The sequence below is a fragment of the Hoplias malabaricus genome, chromosome 14 (assembly GCF_029633855.1).
Source record: "Hoplias malabaricus isolate fHopMal1 chromosome 14, fHopMal1.hap1, whole genome shotgun sequence".
Taxonomy (NCBI): domain Eukaryota; kingdom Metazoa; phylum Chordata; class Actinopteri; order Characiformes; family Erythrinidae; genus Hoplias; species Hoplias malabaricus.
Genome location: NC_089813.1, coordinates 23,178,334 through 23,198,290, shown reverse-complemented (window position 1 = coordinate 23,198,290; position 19,957 = coordinate 23,178,334). Strand labels below are relative to the sequence as shown.

The 19,957-nt window shown below is 39.8% G+C and overlaps 2 protein-coding genes across 2 annotated transcripts in view; both read right to left on the bottom strand.

Moving 5' to 3' along the window:
• The window catches only part of pxnb (paxillin b), a 34,376-nt gene extending 25,572 nt beyond the window's left edge, over positions 1 to 8,804 (bottom strand). The window contains exon 1 of the mRNA XM_066643853.1: positions 8,627 to 8,804. Coding sequence (XP_066499950.1) covers positions 8,627 to 8,639 — 13 coding nt within the window. The 5' untranslated portion in view covers positions 8,640 to 8,804. The remainder of the gene's footprint in view (positions 1 to 8,626) is intronic.
• Positions 8,805 to 15,565: 6,761 nt separating this feature from the next.
• On the bottom strand, positions 15,566 to 18,568 carry ctu1 (cytosolic thiouridylase subunit 1 homolog (S. pombe)). The gene is made up of 2 exons (XM_066644756.1): positions 17,396 to 18,568; positions 15,566 to 16,203 (listed from the first exon to the last, which is right to left on the bottom strand). Exons 1-2 carry the CDS (start codon positions 17,889 to 17,891, stop codon positions 15,668 to 15,670), a joined length of 1,032 nt encoding a protein of 343 aa, XP_066500853.1. The 5' UTR covers positions 17,892 to 18,568; the 3' UTR covers positions 15,566 to 15,667.
• Between the last annotated feature and the right edge of the window lie 1,389 nt (positions 18,569 to 19,957).

The window sequence follows — 19,957 nt, the reverse complement described above, 5'->3', positions numbered from 1 at the left end:
GAAGACCAGCCAGGCCTGGCTTGTTTACCAGCAAACTGCCTCCCAACATTAGAAACACTACACCGCCTATATTTATACCAACGATAGAGAGTGAGTGAAAAGAGTGAGAAAGAGAGAGTAAGAAAGAGCAACAGAGAGCACGAGCAAGAGAAACCATTAAAGATGGCTCACAATGGAGTGAAAGTCAGATTGGAATGAAGATATGACAAGGAACTGTGCTGGGAGGGGTCGGCAAGGAATGCAGAAACTTGAGAGCTAAGGGAGGCAGGTAAGAGAAAGGCTCAAAGATGAGTTAGGGATGGAGGGAAGACAGTGAGCAAAATAACAGTGAAGAGACTTAAAGACAGGGTCAGGAAAGGATCAGCTACAGAAGAAAAGAAGGAACCCAGACGAAGATGAAAAATGATTCTGTGTTTATCGACACGTGCTGTGAGATTTTGAGAGAGAAAAGACGGTCTTCTCACTGTTATCACCTTTTATCATTCACTCTGCAAGCAGAAAGTCGACACTTCCCTGCAGAGAACCCAAGGCCCAAAATAAAAGCCCTTCCTTGGGGACCTTCAGGCCAAATGGACAGCAGGGTGAAGGGGGATGACACAAGGCTATTCTGGACACACCACAAACACACTGTATAAGCAAGCACACACACACCCAATTTCACTGGTTGGTGACTAAGTGTTGGCTTACACACTGTTTGGGTTTGATGTGTTAAATCTGGGAAAGACGAATGCAGACGCCTCTACATCTGGTCTTTTCTGTTTAACGTCTAACTTTGCGTGACCACATGCATCCACTGGAACATTTTACATAGACTCATTCGGAGTAGGGGGTCTCCCTGTTTCAGTCATTAGGGAAGAATTCTGTTCAAACGGAGTCTGGCTATGGAACATTCAAGGTCATCATGAAAACAATCAGCACCGTTGTCCCAGCCAGGATAGAAGGCCAAGAAGAGAGGGAGAGAGCCTTTTTGTAAGAATCAGGGAGAGGATATGGAAAGTCTTCCTGAAAGCTGAACATAACACACAGTAACTTTACCACTGTTGGGCCAACAATGTCAACCCATAAAAAGAGGAAACTAGTGCTGTAACGGTATTTGCATTCATACTAAAATGTTTCAGTATTTGGGGGAGGGGGGATACATATACATGGTATTCTCTGTATGACAATTATTGCCTTTCCACATGTATTTGGATATTTTTTAAGAACAGGTTTTGTCTGAATTTGTCTCCCGTTCACATGAAAATGGCTTTTTCAAAAACACTCTCCAAGGTGGAGATTTCTGAAAACTCAGTCACGAGTTTTGATGTGTATACAGCTTTTCAAAAATACTGACATCACATTGTGCATTTCAGTTTACATTAGCAGAGTCTTCTCAGCAACACATGTCATTCTATCTCAGGATCATGGGCATGTGAGAGAGAGAGAGAGACTTAACATGTCTATCTTAAGAGAATGAATTGTTTTTAAGTCATTTTGCATTCTCTAGTGGATATGAAGGGAACAGAATGGAGATGTGTACACTTTCATAAACTCTGAAAAAAATAAAATAAATTATAGAACGGTGTTGAATAAAAGAACATAAGTCCTGGAGATAAAATGGGGGCAGATGAAATTTACACAACATTAAAATCTACAGTTATTATAGAGTTAAATACCCTAATTATAGGTACGATCATGAACCCTTGAGGGTAATACCACAGTGAACTTCCTTTTTGTGTTCTTGTAAGAAACCATGTCTGTCTGTGCAAGCGAGGGTCGTGCGCGTGAGTGTGAGAGAGAGAAAAAGAGAAATAGTTCTTGAGTCATTTTGTGTTCTTGTGTGGATGTAGACATTTCCTTAATCACAGATGGTGTGAATACAAAAAACTGTTTTGAAGATGCAGAAAACCTGTTTTTAAAAATATCTGGACGTGTGTGGACCTCGTCTTAGGCTAGTGGGGTAAACGCAGTAATTTGACTATTTTTATAGCAATATTACAATTTTAACCAAATTATAAAGACACAAACTATGGTGTAAACTCAACCGTTACTGTTACACTCCAGAGGGAATGACACATTCCCAGCTTTGATCTCCAATCATAAACCACACTAACATTTGTAATTGAGAACAGATAGGCCAATATTGTGGAAATGAGGAACATGGCTGAAGTCATGGGATTCCAAAGTGATAAACTCAATAACCTCATTAGCTTAATCTTCAGGCATTCAGCTTGTGTTTTTTTTTCCTTTTTCCATAGCACACATGAAATTGGTTGATGAAAATATGGTCTTTATTTTGTGCTCCAGCATCAAAGATGATGCCGTTTATTTGTAAAATGTCAGGGAACATAATACACTACAGATTTCCAAATAAAAGCAACAGAAACTGAGAAACACTCAAGAAGAAACACACACACAATCTCTTTTTCTAAACCACAGACTAGTGCCTTATTAACAACACTATTCCTGTCTGGGAGGTGGAGGACTTGTGGTATGCAACAGTGAGTAAGGGTCACTTCCTGTTTCTGCAGTTTCCTCAGGAAGTGCTGTCTGAATGCTCGGCCACAAGGTTTGGAGACCACTGACTGACATAATAGGGTGTGGGGGACAAGGGACAGGAAGTTGTTTAGTTCACAGTTGTTCCATTCCTTTTGCCTTCCTCTCACTCCATATTTCACTCACTCTAGCCATCTTGCTGGGTTCAGAGTTTCAGCAAAGCCACAGAAGGGTGTGGGCGTAAGTTAGCAAGCAACACCTCGTCCGTGTGTGAAAAAAACCTCTGTGCTAAGACAGAGGTCTGTATTTCAGCTGCCTGCGGTCGAGTCGGATAAACACAAATGCATGCAATTTGGCAAGAGACAAACTCCCATTGTTCTGGTTATCCTCTTTTTGATGCTACCCTGAGAACACCAAGATGGGTCTGTAGTATTGGGGGACCGGAAGAAAGCGGGGTGTGGGCGGTGCAGGCTTGGTTTAAACATCACCACTATTGTGCACCTGCCTGAAATTATTACAAAGTGTTTTTTTGAAAATGTGCCACACACCCGGAGATTGGCAGTGTGCATGTGTGGCAGCAGGCCTAATTCCTGCATTGCTTTGTAATACTGACAACAGGATTTATATTAATTCCAATGAGTCTCAAGGCACTTGCACAGGGGGACACAAAACAAAACTACTTTACAAAAGTCCTGAAGGCCTGACTGATGGTTAAGAATATGATCAGAGTTTCTGATAAACCTATGATGAAATGCTCTGATAAAAGTAGAGAATGTTTTTTTATAACCCTGGCTTAAGTCTTATGTGCATGTCAGAGCCTGAAAGAGAGACATACAACATATTTAAAAGCATCAGAATCAAGCAAGGACCATGTGAAAAACATTAAATGTTCACTAAACATTGCTATGAGAGTGTTGATGTCACTGTCTGAAAACGGGTGGGGTAAAATACAAGCCCAGTATCCCATCACAGTTGTGAGTTTGTTGGGTTTGGGTTAAAAGAGAGGAATTAAGTTGAAAACACTCCACTTGATTTAATGCTCATATGAGGCATTACTTATAAATGTTTTTGAACAGGAGTTTGCTGGAAAACCATCTACTTAACTAGTGATACATAGGAGCTGAAGGAAAATATTAATCAACCAAGCAGTCATCCATTTACTCCATGATCCCTTTTCAGCTTTAAATTTCATTTCTATATACAGAGCATTTTAGGATTAAGATTTTCCTTCTTCATTGTGGTCAATGTTACACTTACATTAACAAATCCGCATGAAAAAAATCCAAATTCTATTTCCTATAAGCAATAACATAAACCTTCTGCTGCACAGTCTAACTAAACCCATCTAGAGAACTAAATCTAAGATTCAAACCTAAAAAAAAAACAAATTTAAGATTTTTCATACTGAACTTGACTAAAAGATCTGTGCCACTGGGTTATTCAATGAATAACAGGTTTTGATTTCAGAAATCTACTTCAGTACTGTACAGACTAGATTAGAATTTTGGGTACTCTGGTCATGTTAAGTCTTTTGAAAGCAGGTCATAGCAGTCTTACAGTCAGCTGACCTACATGATAATATGCTATCTTAACAAGAATATTTAATGTTCTTGCTGTAAGTTAAATAAATACGTAATTCTTATAAATATATAAGTAAATGCTAAAGGTACCGGTTGTCTAGTGTCTAGCTTCACTAGCACTGCACAGAAACAACTGTTTAATATGAACAATACCTAAGCATGGGCAACCCTTGTGCTTTCATGTAAGGTTTTTTACTGTTACTTATACAGTACCATAAACTGCTGCAGCTAAATATTTTTTCTGATATCTTCTGAAGTATCTATAGAAAATTATGCTTTCTGTACCTTTAAGAATGGCTTGCAAGGTGTAATGTAATCACAGCTAGATTATGAAATGACTGAAACTGTACACGCATGGCAAGGTGATGAATGACTTAACTTAGCAGTGCTGGTATGTTGGCTGTTGACTACGCTAGTAGGATAATGTGGCAGTATTGTGGCTCTTCATGTTCATAATTATGTGCCTTGAGGCTGTAGATTTGATCTGATCTCAGTCCTGTTTTAACCCTTAGACATCAACAAGAGTTACTGCTACTTTCCTTTAGCTGTAGTATTCCAATGTAATTGTGTATCTACAGGGTAACCTGTAAAAAAAAATCTGATTTTGATTATTTATTTTAATAGAGTACGCATGTTTTTTTTTAAGAAAAAAATAAATGTATATTATGCATATTATTTCATTGTATAAATCAAAATTATCACTAATTCAGTACCCCTGTATGAATTCTATACTCCATCAAAGGCAGTTCTAAAACTTGACAAAACTTAATTTTCAAGTTTTGCAATTCAATTATCAAATTTGAAAGAAATGCCCATCTTAACCCTTGCTCCAATCTTGCAATCTTCTAAATCCTTTTATTTGGACCTTACAAACAGTTGTCTTATCCGGTCACACCAACCACCTTATCCAATGAGATGATCATACTTATGTAACTACTACTACATTGATTCTAAAGGCTTATTTTTGTAATTTTAATCTTGCACGTTTGATGTAGAGTCAGTGACATAAATGTAATGTATACTACCATTAGAACATAATAATGTACTTGTACATTTTCATAGGGCTATGTCTATTTTTACATTGGCCCACAACAAGCATTACACATTGTCCCCCATAGACAAAAATCTGGGCACCTTAGCACTGGAATGATTGGTCTCCATATCAATGTGCACTAGGCTCTGTACTGTGTTCAGACACAAGACTTGAGAGCGTCTCCCATTCAGGTTGACCTTTTGAACCTTCTGGCATACCAGACCCTTCCCACACTCCTGGAGTAGCAATGGATCTCTAATCACACCCAACTGTAATGTGTGCTTATCAGACAGGGAATCTAGTCACCACTACATGAGTGCTCTGCTCATGTGCGCTTACAGGCCGTAAGAAGGAAAAGGGGTGGGAGATTTGGCGCCCAGATGCCAGAAAACAGTGACGCTATACATTCCACTAACACCTCAGTTCCTCTGGCTGAACTAAGACAGAGACAGCAGGCAAGCTTTGGGTCTGCATACAACCAGTTCTTTCTCCTGCATAGCTCAGATCACTTGCTTAACACATTGCAGTGCTGCTGCATGCGCCAGACTGGAAACGACATTCACAATTACGCACTTGAGGAGACACCACCTTTCATTTATCTGTACCATTTTCATGATAACAAATAAAGGGAGCAGAAGAAATCTGGCCCATACTCGTGAACTGCAAGGCCAAAATGGCCTGATCCTTGACGAGTAAGTAAGTATGCAGACAGACGACTGGCTGTTGATTGGACAGGCCACAGTGTAGCCTCAATGGATGGTCAAGTTGTTCCATGATGGACAATGAAGTCCTTGACAAGCACTGATTTCTCACTCTTCAATGACCATGTTCATGCTGACATCATTCTTTCATGGAAAGAATAAAACGGGAGTGGAATGAAGACTTGGCTGTCTTCAATAAAAATGGGGGCATGTTCAAACATGTGTAGCACACATTGACCTCAGACAGCAATGACTTACATTTAGTAAGGGAATGAGAATTCAGCCAAGAGGTATTAAGAATGAAAGTGAACTGAAGAAGTAGTACAGATGTTGTATAAGGCCAATGACTTTGTAACAACTTGGTCGGGTTCCTTTTGCATGAATTAACGCATCAATGCGGCATGGAGGCGATCAGCCTGTGACACAGCTCGTCTGCTTTGTTGGGTCTGGTGTCTCATCTTCCTCTATGGGGCTTAGGTCGGGTGAGTTTGCTGGCCAATCAAGCACAGTGATACTGTGGTTATTAAACCAGGTATTGGTACTTTTGGCTGTATGAAAAGGTGCCAATCCTGCTGGAAAATGATATCAACATCTCCAAAAAGCTTGTCTGCAGTGCATTCAATGTTTCCGGGTAGACGGCTGCACTGACTTTGGACTTGATATTACACCATGGGCCAAGACCAGCAGATGACATGGCTCCCAAAACCATCACTGATTGTGGAAGCTTCACACTAGACTCAAGTAGCTTGGACTATGTGCCGTTCCACTCTTCCTCCAGACTCTGGGATCTTGATTTCCAAATGAAATTAAAAATTTACTTTCATCTGAAAACAAGACAGCGGACCCCTGAGCAACAATCTAGTGTTGTCTCTGGGTCATGAGTGGCTTGACACAAGGAATGTGACAGATGTAGACCATGTCCTTGATACGTCTGTGTGTCGTGGCTCTTAAAGCACTGACTCCAGCAGTAGTCCACTCCTTGTGAATCTCCCCCAATGTTTGAATGTCTTTTTCTTGACAATCCTTTCAAGGCTACAGTCAAGCTGTTGCTTGGGCACGTTTTTCCTTCCACTCAACTTTCCATTAATATGCTTGGATACAGCAGGACGGTGTCAATGACTGCCTTCTGGGCATCTGTCAAGTCAGCAGTCTTCCCCATGATTGTGGAGCCTACTGAACCAGACTGAGGGACCATTTTAAAGGCTTTGGAAACTTTTGCAGGTGTTTTGTATTGATTATTGTAATTTTCTGAGATAATGACTTTTGGGTTTTTAATGGTTAAAAGCCATAATTATCAACATTATAAGAAATGAATGCTTGAAATAGAATTACTCTTTTTTTAATAAATCTATATAATATACAACCTTCACATTTTTAATTGAAATACTGAATTAAATGGACTTTGAGGATATTCTAATTTATTGAGAGACACCTGTACACGTAGCCTACTTAAAGCTGCAATGGGTGATTTTGTAAGAAGTTATTGCTAGGTTTTGTTTTGTCTGAGTTATAGCTCTTCTTCTAAAGCAATTTTCTGCACCCTCAGGTTCCTTCCACTATTGAAAACTATACAGATGTTCATTCTTGTTTGCCCTCAGGTTTTATTCAGCCTTTTCTCTCTCCATGTTTAGTCTCTGCATGTACACAAATGAGTATATGGCGCATGGGTGCAGGATGATGCATGGAAACGGGCAATCTTTTCATTTGGTCTGAGTGAATTGTTTTTAATGTCCTATGGCCTATACAGGAAGGGGCTCTTTCATTATGTTGTCAGAGCACTTGATGGCTATAGGAATATAAAGAAGGCCTTCAAGAAAAATATATTGTTGCTGTCCAACTAAATACATGTATGACCTACTCTGCTTTTAAGAACAATTTTGAGACATTTTTACGTAATGTATTTTGGCATTATTTGGAAGATAACATTTTACTTCCGCTCAAGTATACTTAAAGAAAATTCTACCTTTTATACTTTATATAGTCGATATATTAAAATTCACCTTAAACTTTATTTCACTGGTTCATGTGTGTGTAAGGTACACTTAAGTAAATTGGTCACACCTCTAGCTCTTTATTTTATTATTTTTTTAGCATTTCTGCTGGGAAAATTCATTGTTTAATTTAAGTGTTTCAGGGTTTCTGACATGATAAATCTAAGTAATCCACAACTTGCCAAGTGGGCATTTCGAGCTGCAGTTAAGTTGTGGAGGGGTAAAGGGAGAGAGAGGCGGGGAATCAATGAATATTCATAGATTACGTACTGAATAAAAGTGTAGTTACAGCTGAGCTACTTCTAAGGCGTCTAAGACTTTCTTTTGCTTGGGAATAACTTATAAATACACCATTTTGACAAAAGAGATTGGTTTGGAGAAGTTTAACCAATGGGGAAGTTTGCAACTACATTTATATTTCTACTATAGCTGAGGGTTAACACGACTCATTATTTCATTTACCGAAGTAGCACAGCTTTTCCTTCAGTGCGGGATACTCTCCGCTACCCACCTATGCTCGCAAGGGTGTTTTTCCCCCAAAATGAGTCAATGTTAGCTTAGCAAAGTGAGAGTTTGCACAACCTCCCCTCCAAAACAGCTGAAATCACGCAACCTCAACACTCAAGACATACAGCGAAAATAACAAACAATCCCCACAAGCAAATAAGTTTGCACACTATAAGCAAAAACGACGTCGTTTCCACGTTTAGTCAGCTTTTTCCCAGCTAGCCATATCGTAGCCAATTAGCTGTTCCCATTCCCACCCATACTTTTTCCGCTATGTTGTTTTTTTGGCGAACTTGTAGTAAAAATAAAAGGTGTAGAAGAGAAGAAGGAAAGCTTTACCCAAGTCATCCATCTTCCTTTAAATTCTCTGTCGGTCTGCGCCCACGTCGCCGAGGAGAAACGCTGTGAATCCTGTTTCTCTAAAGTGAGCTTCCACCAAACTTTTCTGTGATTCCTCCTCAGTGGCGCAGGTCTCAGTGAACGGAGCCCGTCGCCCACTTCAAACGAGACCAGCTCCCTCCACTCGACTGACCTCTAGTGTCCGGTCCTTCATCACAACAACCTGAAACAAACACAGCCTCAGAGCATTCATACACACATAGTCTACAGTTTGTTTCCATGCACTGTGGGGACATTATATTGCCTTAAACACTTTCTTCGGAGACTTCGGAGAACAAAATTATCAACTGATCTTTACAATGTAAAACGCCACAGATTCCGGGGTATTTTACAAAGCAGAATTTCTCCGGTTAGTCAGACATTTTAAACCTAATATCAAGCCTGTCCAGCAGTGAAAAAAATGGGACATTCTTAATCGATAATCCTCCTCTCTAGGCTTTAAGTTAACCAGCTAACTGAGAAATCCCTGGGTGTTTCCTGTGGGTATTCCACAAAGCAAAGTTTCTCACTTTAGCCAGATAACTTATGCCCAAAACCGAGGATTGTCCAGTAGGTATCTCCCTCAGCTTTGTTCTTATTGGAACCCCCCACCCACCCACCAAGGAAATCAGTCCTCCCCACAGAGTTTGTAAAGACATTCTGGTATGTGTATGTGTATACGTGTCTGGTATTTGGGTGGGGGTGGGGATGTTTGAGTGTGTTAAAAGGTAAAAAGACTTTGTTGCCTATACGGTGATATCAGGACCTCTCTCTCAAACACACACACAATTTAAATGAACACAATATTATTAGGAAATATTCTGGGAAAATCCATTTAACCCCATGAAATGATTTACTAAAGTGTGGGAATGGTTTAATTGCTTCTATAGAATTTTATTTCTTGACATCTTTGGGGAAAAACACCTCACATCAGCTCCCATTAAAGACAGAATATAAAAAAGCAGCTAAATGCATGATTTAGTCAGAAACTGGAAATTAACTGCATAAATCCCTCCTTAAAAGGGAATTCTATACTATTTAAAATTGATCTGCATAATGATAGTTAATATGTATATGAACTTATTCAAATGGTTTCAATGTGAAGTAGTCTTTTAGAAAAACATACCCAGTCAGACATTTTCACACTTTGTAGTAAAAGGAACTAGATATCTGAAGTGTTAAGCAACACTAAAATCTACAACACACGGTTGCACAAAATGGCAACAAATGTACTTCCAGTAAATGAGATGGTGTTTAACAACTGTTTTTAATAAACCTTTCCGGGTGACTGTGAGGAGTTGGTGTGTGCTCCCCATGTCCGTGTGGGTTTCCTCTGGGTGACTGTCTGTGAGGAGTGTGGTGTGTTCTCCCTGTGTCTGCGTGGGTTTCCTCCGGGTGACTGTCTATGAGGAGTGTGGTGTGTTCTCCCTGTGTCTGTGTGGGTTTCCTCCGGGTGCTCTGGTTTCCTCCCACAATCCAAAAACACACATTGGTAGGTGAATTGGTGACTCAAAAGTGAGTGTGTGAGTGAATGTGTGAGTGTGTGTGTTGCCCTGTGAAGGATTGGCACCCCTCCAAGGTGTATTCTCGCCTTGCACCCAAAGATTCCAGGTAGGCTCTGGACCCACCACGGCCCTGAATTGGATAAGGGATACAGATAATGAATGTTTGAATGAATGTTTTAATCTACGTTTTAAAACTTCATGCAGGAACCTCCAAGAAAAAAATATTAAAGGCACTTTTGCTATTTGAGACTGACAGAATGGAGTAAGTTCATTTTTGAAATACGTATTTGCAAGGAGTATCTTGACCCTGTGTGTGTGTGTTTTAATCACACATCAGAGGTCACATTGTGAGTCAAGTTTAAAATTACAACCAAAGGGAAAAAAATTTCATAAGTAGATTTTATTTTGCAATGCATCTACTGAGCTTAAATAAAGTAACATTGTGGACCATCTCTTCTAATACTGTATATCTTCTATATATCTAGTCTAGAATTTTAGTATCTAAGAAAAAGCCTTGAGTCCTTTATTAGGGAGGGTCACATGAAATGTAATGGATGCATGAAACTTTTTCAAAACACATTAGCCTTAATTGCTCTCAAGGACTTCTCATAAGAAGGATGTATATTTTGGACCCACATGAAAGACTACCTTGCCATTACAAAAATACTGGTGACACGTGTGACAAATGTGTTCCATCCAATGATGTTCCAGTCAAACTAGCCCTGCCTGGTCTTCTAAGACTAAGATATTTACTCAGCAACCAAACAGAAACTATATACAAAGTTGGGTACTAAACAACCTGCTGATGTGAGCTCTGATAATTCTGAACACCCAGATTCTCTTCCTGTTTGAAGTTTGTGTGTGTCACATACAGGTGCTGGTAACAAAATTAGAATATCATGAAAAAGATTAATTTATTTTAGTAATTCCATTCAAAAAGTGAAACTTGTATGTTATACTCATTCATTACACATAAACTGATATTTCAATTGTTGATTTCTTTGAATTTGATGATAACTGACAACTAATAAAAACCCCAAATTCAGTATCTCAGAAAATTAGAATATTACTAAAGACCAATACAAAAAAAAAGATTTTTAGAAATGCTGGCCAACTGAAAAGTATGAACAGGAAAAGTATGAGCATGTACAGCACTTAATACTTAATTGGGGCTCCTTTTGCCTGAATTACTGCAGCAATGTGGCGTGGCATGGAGTCGATCAGTCTGCAGCACTGCTGAGGTGTTATATGAGAGCTCAGGTTGCTCTGATAGTGGCCTTCCGCTCTTCTGCATTGATGGGTCTGGCGTATTGCATCTTCTTCTTCACAATACCCCATAGATTTTCTATGGGGTTAAGGTCAGGTGAGTTTGCTGGCCAATTAAGAACAGGGATACCATGGTCCTTAAACCAGGTACTGGTAGCTTTGGCACTGTGTGCAGGTACCAAGTCCTGTTGGAAAATTAAATCTGTATCTCCATAAATTTGGTCAGCAGCAGGAAGCATGAAGTGCACTAAAACTTCCTGGTAGATGGCTGAATTTACCTTGGACCTCAGAAAATACAGTGGACCAACACCAGCAGATGACATGGCACCCCACAAACCATCACTGACTGTGGAAATTTTACACTGGACCTCAAGCAACATGGATTCTGTGCCTCTCCTCTCTTCCTCCAGACTCTGTAACCTTGATTTCCAAAGGAAATGCAAAATTTACTTTCATCAGTGAACATGACTTTGGACCACTCAGCAGCAGTCCAGTCCTTTGTGGAAGCGAGACGCTTCTGACGCTGTCTCTTGTCCAAGAGTGGCTTGACACAAGGAATGCGACAGCTGAAACCCATGTCTTGCATACATCGGTGCGTGGTGGTTCTTGAAGTACTGACTCCAGCTGCAGTCCAGTCTTTGTGAATCTCCCCCACATTTTTGAATGGGTTTTGTTTCACAATCCTCTCCAGGGTGTGGTTATCCCTATTGTTTGTACTTTTTTCTACCACATCTTTTCCTTCCCTTTGCCTCTCTACACAGACACAGAGCTCTGTGAACAGCCAACCTCTTTATCAATGACCTTTTGTGTCTTGCCCTGTTGTGTAAGGTGTCAATGGTCATATTTTGGACAACTGTCAAGTCAGCAGTCTTCCCCATGATTGTGTAGCCTACAGAACTAGACTGAGAGACCATTTAAAGGCCTTTGCAGATGTTAGTTTATATACTGGGGTTAGAGACAGGGACAGATGATCAGAGAGACCCAGATGTAGTGAGGGTCTGGCTTTGTAGGCATGAGGAATGTTGCAGTAGACCTAATCTAAAATGTTCCTCTCTCTTGTGGGAAAGTTATCTGTAGAAATTAGGCAGGACAGAACCTCGTCAAAAAATGGGTGATCTGGGTCTGGGCAGTTCACTATGCTCATGGATATTGGACTTCCTGAGCAACAGACCCCAATTTGTCAGGATGGGATAGTACATCCTCAACTATCATCTTGAACACAGGCACCCCAGAGGGATGTGTCCTCAGCCCCCTCCTCTACTGTCTTCATATATGACTGCTCCCCCATTCACACCTCAAATAACATCAAGTTTGCTGATGACACCACCATTGTAGGACTGATTACGAACAACAATGAGTCAGCCTACAGGGAGGAGGTCCGGCACTTGACAGTATGGTGTAGGACAGGGGTCGGCAACCTTTACCATTCAAAGAGCCATTTGGACCCGCTTCACACAGTAAAGAAAACACTGGGAGCCACAAAACCCCTTTGAAATTTTAAATGCAATAACACTGCATTTAACAGGGTTTTTTTGCTTTGTGCTATGTATAAACAAACTATATTGTGTTACATTTATGAAATAAATGAACAACTGCAGAGAAAATGAAATAATATTTCTGCATGCAACAAAACATTGTTAACTCCGAAAAAAAGACCTTTGGTTGATGGTTAAGTAAAATACTCAATGTTTATTTGAATCCTTGTAGTAATGGAAAAAAACACAGAACTTAAATAATCCACTGGCAGCAAACAAAAATGTTGTTCTCTCTCTGCTTGCCATCATCCTTTTAATGTCGCTATGTAGCCAAGAAAGAATTTCAAGAAGCCGCTCACTGGCGGGTGTCGCACATTGGAAGTTGTGACGTGTATTGAGAGCGACAAAAATATTTTAAATAATAAATATTTAAATACTTTAGATGTTGCAAGATCGCCATAATCTTCATAGAATTACATTTTGAAAATGAACGAACTAAAATAAAATACATTTTAATTAAATACTCATTAATTATTTTCAAAAGCTGAGCCGCATCAGAGGGATCAAAGAGCCACATGCGGCTCTGGAGCTGCGGGTTGCCGACCCCTGGTGTAGGAAGAACAACCTGGAATTGAACCCTAATAAAACCAAGGAGATGGTCGTGGATTTCAGAAGATCCACCCGCACCGAGAGCATAGCCCTCCTCATCATTGGAGTGGAGGTTGAGAGAGTGGAGCACTTCAAGCTCCTTGGAGTACACATCTCTGCTGACCTCACGTGGGCCTTCAACACTCGATACCAAGTGCGGAAGGCACAACTGAGACTCTACTTCCTCAGGAAGCTGAAGCACTCCCACCTCCCTCAACACTTGCTGGTGAACTTTTACAGAGCCACCATCGAAAGCATCTTGACATACTGCTGCACAGTATGGTTCACCGGCACAGGACAGGAGAGACCTGCAGCAAGTGGTGAGAGGGGTGGAAAAAATCATAGGAACTTCACTACCCCCCTCAGTGACATTCACAACAGCCAACTCCAGAAAAAGGCTATCAGCATTTCAATGGACTTTACTCACCCTGGACACACTCTGTTTCCCCCCCTCCCATCTAAGAAGAGATTCAGACAATTAAAAGTAAAGACAAACAGGTTGAAACACAGCTTCTTTCCCCAGGCTGTGAAAGCCATCAACCCCTCCCTCCCCAACTACTGTAACTAATCCATCCTGATTGATAATCAGTAGAATCTATGGACAACCACCCATCCTAACGCACAAGCAATTGCACACGGCACTTTTAAATAAAACCTGTGCATATTTTCTAGTGTTAACACCTCTGAATAATCTTTGTGTTGTTTTGCACATGTATAGATTTGATCTTTTAACTGCTGCCTGAGAGAAGATGCTAAAACTGCATTTCACTGTTTTAACACTGTTCTTGAACATTGTTTTCTCAGCGACAATAAAAGCTATTCTATTATATTCTATTTGAGTTAATTAGCGGATTAGAGTGTGGCACCAGGTATCTTCAATATTGAACCTTTTCACAATTTTCAGATTTTCTGAGATACTGAATTTGGGATATTCATTAGTTGTCAGTTATAATCATCAAATTAAAATAAGTAAACACTTTAAATATATCAGTCTGTGTGTAATGAATAAGTACAATATACAAGTAAATTTTTTAAATAGAATTAATGAAATAAATCAATTTTTTTATATTACAATCTTATGAACAGCGCCTGTATATTGCCAGATGCCATTTAATTATTCAGTTTTATGACAACTACAGGGTTGGCCATTTATATGGATACACCTTAATAAATTGGGAATGGTTGGTTATATTAACTTCCTGTTTTTGGCACATTAGTATGTGGGAGGGGGGAAACGTTTCAAGATAAGTGGTGACCATGGTGTCCATTTTGGATTAAACTTTTGTTTTTTCAATGGGAAGAGGGTCATGTGACACACAACTTATTGGGAATTTCACAAGAAAAACAATGGTGTGCTTTTAATGTAACTTTATTCTTTCATGAGTTATTTACCAGTTTCTGACCACTTATAAAAATGTGTTCAAAGTGCTGCCCATTGTGTTGGATTGTCAATGCAACCCTCTTCTCCCACTCTTCACACACTGATAGCAAAACCGCAGGAGAAATGCTAGCACAGGCTTCCAGTATCCATAGCTTCAGGTGCTGAAATCCAAAATGGCCACCATGGTCACCACCCATCTTGAAAAGTTTCCCCCCTCCCCTATACTAATGTGCCACAAACAGGAAGTTAATATCACCAACAATTCCCATTTTATTAAGGTGTATCCATATAAATGGCCCACCCTGTAGATCAATACAGACAGTACAAAATGATGTAGAGCCAAATTGATATGAATTAATTCTTTAACATTTTACGGAATTATGTGAAATTGTGCAGTGAAATTTGCTCTGACCATATTATATTATGGGTCTTCTAAGGGGAAGACAACCCAGCTGCATATTGCTGACATTCTTCAATGATTTGGCCACAAATGGATATGTCTATTTTTATTTGTAATATTTAAAATGATTTTATAACCCACATAATATTAACAATCTTCTCTACATCTGCAATAAGAATGTTTTTAATAAATACACAACACATAACATAAGAGAGGCTTCTTTATTATATAAGCATATGCTTTAATCACAAAATCTGTATAAATACAAAAGCCAAAAATGAAGTACTCAGCCCATTCCCCTCAAAGTCTTAAAACTTCAGAGTCCTATTAAAAGTCTACTGCCTTTAACTTCTTTTCCTCCTCTTGGGTCAGAGGCTCCTGAGCCAAGATCTTGCCATGGAGCCGGTGATGTTTGCCTATTCCAAGTTTTGGTAGGCCTCTGTTCAGGCCCTCCAACAGCACGCAGGACTTGCAGAGAGCCTGGCTGGAGATGTATCCACATCGTGAACATGTCCCTTGGATGGGCATCTTCACGCCGTCCTTCACTGAGAGGTTCTCGCCAGAGTGGATGACGTCCATAATGGCACTAGGCCTGACAGCTTCTAGATCTTTAAGGAAGGTGCGTGCATGGCCGCGGTAGGCATTGGGTGAGTAAATGCACTCTGTGGAGAAGTAGTCAAGCTTCTTGAAATATGCGTAGAGGACAATCTCTTTCTCGTAGGAATATTTCAGGGGTTTACAGCGTGGTATTGCCCCTTCGCCATCACTGACGGTACTAATGGCAGTGCAGCGGCGCAGACGGGCTATGTCGCCACGCAGTACGTTCATCAACACTGTCTCTGCCACGTCGTCTGCATTGTGACCTACAAATAAAATATAGCTGATATGAGTACTTGACTTTAGCAGAAATATTTTTAAAAAGTGACTGAAAAGACTTTAAAAAAAAAAAAACATAGATCAAGGATCTTCGCTTCAGGTCCTGATCAACCTAAATCCTGATATCTCAAAATAGATGCATTATTTAATTAGGATGTAAAAATAAAAGCCTACATACATGATATGAGTAGTTATAAAAATAGTGTGAAGTATTAAGAGTAAAACTAATTAAGTTTTTTCCCCCTCCTCCCCTGTTATGAAGAAGCAGAAGACAAGATTGTTCAGGGCACTGGTAAAACACCAGTATCACTGCTGTATCTGATCCACAATTTGAAAAACATGTCAGTGTCTATGCAGTGCTGAACAATGTGTGAGAGCAATGAGTGAATCGAGTAGCAACTCCCATCTGTTATTTACACCAAGACTCGTTATCAGGTGCAAATCTATTGTAAACGTTACTGCCATCCTATCCACATAAAACTAATCCTGTCCAAACAGGGCTTTAGAAACTTTTAAGACATTAGGAACATCATTTAGTTGAACAGACATGTTTCTAGGCGCTCAACCAATGACCAGAGAGAAAATTTTACTTCATACAGTAAAACATAAGATATTATGTTGCCTGGTTGTTTTGGATAGTAAAAAAAATAAATTTTAGGGGTTACGGATTTGGAAAGCCTGCTGCTACCACTGTGATGACACAGTGAAGGTACGTTTTTCTACAAAATAACGCACAGTAAATTGTGCATTAAAAGGAACACTAGGTAAGACGAGTTTTTTTGGCCTGGTGTAATTCGTGTTTATAGCACTTTACTGAAATCAATGGGGTGGGGGAGGGAGAGGTGATATTTTCTTAATCATAGGGAAAAACCCATAGTGCAGTTTCTGCAGTGCTGAGCCCAGAGTAGGAATTACAGAAACCCCTTTCTCCCTTTTACAGGTCAGTGAAACATCACTGATTCTGAAGTTGTACATTTAAAGTAAAAAGTATTATAGTATGTTTTTGGCTACATCTCAATGACTGGAATATCAGGGAATTTTAATCATCACTGAAAATGTTAAAACCAAGAAAGCTTGAGCAGGGAAATACAGGACTGGGCCCGAAGAACCCTGCCGTGAAATGAACAACTAACAACGGCAGTAATATAAGACAGTCAGAGAAGGGAACTGGAGGATTACCTGTACATATCTTGTCCACGTTCAGCATCATGGCTCCTCTATCAAGCGCCTGCCGTCGGAACACACCGCAAAAAGTACAGTTGTTTTTGAGCCCCACTTGTTTGACGATGGCGTCCATGGTCCAGCCGTAAAGCTCTTCATAAGACACGATTTTTAGCGGCAGCTCGTACTGCTGCTGGTTTCTCTTCACCGTCTCCAGAGAGTCGTCCCGGTAGCCGGTGATGCCCTCGTCCACGGAGAGCAGGAGCAGTTTCAAGCCGTAATCATAGCGCTCGTTGAGCACCTTCATCACATGGGCGAGGACCGTGGAGTCCTTTCCCCCAGAGGCGCCAATAGCCACGGTCTCTCCGCGGCGGAACAAGCGGCCGGACACCACGGTGTGATGGACCTCCTCCTCAAACGCCCAGAAGAAGCAGCTCTTACACAGAGAGTGCCCGGTTTTTGGCCGTTTGAGCACGGCGCGATTTACGGCACAGCAGCTGCACTGCACGGGCATTTCGACCTTAAAATAACGTTACCTTACAGCTGGAGGCAGACATAAAGACGTTAAGGTGGACTATTTAGCCAAGTCGAAACGAACGAGAGGAGGTTGGGTGAGGGACTGAACACCAGAAAGCCACTTAAAACACTTGACAACAGACATACGAGCTTAACAAACTGTAATGTTGACGTTACGTCGCCGAGCAGGCATTACCACCTTTAAACTGGCTGATACCTTAATGAAGTTTACTAAGGACTATCAGTCAAGTCCAGATGAAGGAATGGAAGTTATATGAGTGACTGAACAAAGTCGACAACAAATTCTCGACCTTCACAATGTTCACAAGCAGAAAAAACGCCAGTCCATTAACGGAATAACGGAGTGAACGCTTACCTAAGGAGCCGAACATGAGATACTTTAGACACAAGGCAGCAGCCGAAAACAGTTTGGTCTTAATTTAAATAATACATACATGCAGACTATAGCTTAAACAAAAGGTAGCTGATGATAATTTAACAACATCGTCTCCGTTATTTATCCGTGTCTATTTTTTACAAAATAAAGAACAAAACCCTTCATGTTTACGAAAATAAAAGCATATCCCGCATGCTCATTAAATCTCTTTGCACTCCGTCTGACCCCTCACGCACGCGTGCTGAATGATAGCAGGTCGCCCCCTCGCGCACAGGAGTGAGCTACGAACTTGGGCGGTGTTGTAATCCGCACACTCGCTTTTACCGCACTGTACACTCACCCTCATTCATCAAAGAGACGTACGATCATGCTCATATCACAACTGTTTTTCGAATGAGTTGCTGCCATCAAATTCAAAATGGACAAATATTTTTCAAAATATCATATATGTATCAATTTCAACATTCAAAATATTTTCTATGTACTATTGGCAATTAAATATAGGATTTAAATGATTTGTACATCATTGCATTTTGTATTTATTTGTTTATGAATTGGGGTTTGTGTAAAACAATAATAATCAGGAATAATAATCATTTGGCTGCATGTTAATCCAAACTATATATTTTTATTTTTTATTTTTTTACAAGTATACTGATATAACAAAACACTACACCTATGCTCTGTTTAACGGTTCACATTTTCCATTGTTGAAAAAAACACACCATTTGAAATGTATTTATTCACTTTTTTTTAAATTCATTCATTCATTTTCTGTAACTGCTTATCCAATTCGTGGTCATAGTGGGTCTATAATCACTGGGTGCAAAGTAAGAACATACCCTGGAGGGGGTGCCAGTCATTCACAGGGTGACACACACTCACAGCTATGGACAATTTTGAGCAGCCAATCCACCTACCGAAAGGTTTTTTTGAAACCTTGGAAGGAAAAGAGAGCACCTGGAGAACACCTCACATATAGTCACCCGGATTGGGGCTTGAACCCACAACCCCAGGACCCTGGAGTTGTGTGACATCGACACTACCTGCTGCAAAGTGCCGTCCCCCTTTTTATTTTTTTAATCAAATATAACTGTAACTGTAGATTAACTGTAGATTTGCTGGATAATCTGCTCTAAATTAATAATGTTGTTGTTAAACAATTGAATATGAACTAACTTAATAACTATGTAAAAGAAATGTGCATTTACATGTGTGTACTGAACATATTTCTGATTTCTAGCAGCATACCGTTAATTAGTTGAAAGTGATAATTGCTGCTTCTTAAATTTTGTATGTAACTAACATTCACCAATAATAATAATATTATAATAATAGGTTGAGGATTAATTTTTTTATCTTTTGAGGGGTACAACCTATAAACTACACTCTGAAGTAGATGTTAAAAAAAACTCTTAGAAAAATATGAAATGAAATGGGATATTCTGCAGGAAGTATCATAGCTTGAAAGAGTTCTTTTATGTTTTTATAAAATAATATTTCTGACAGGATCAGATTTTATTTTTCCTGTCCATTCTTATTCCACTCTAGACACTGATGCTCGACATGTCACAACATGCACACCACAAAAGAACTTCATTCTACAAATTATAACCAGCATACTACTACTATACATAGCCACATTAACTGTCGAGGTGAAACAGCCA

Excerpts from the sequence above, each read along its gene's own strand:
- ctu1 (XM_066644756.1), bottom strand. The coding sequence starts at position 17,891 with ATGCCCGTGCAGTGCAGCTGCTGTGCCGTAAATCGCGCCGTGCTCAAA. Across the intron at positions 16,204-17,395 it reads CGTGGACAAGATATGTACAG|GTCACAATGCAGACGACGTG; the intron begins GTAATCCTCCAG and ends TTTTATTTGTAG.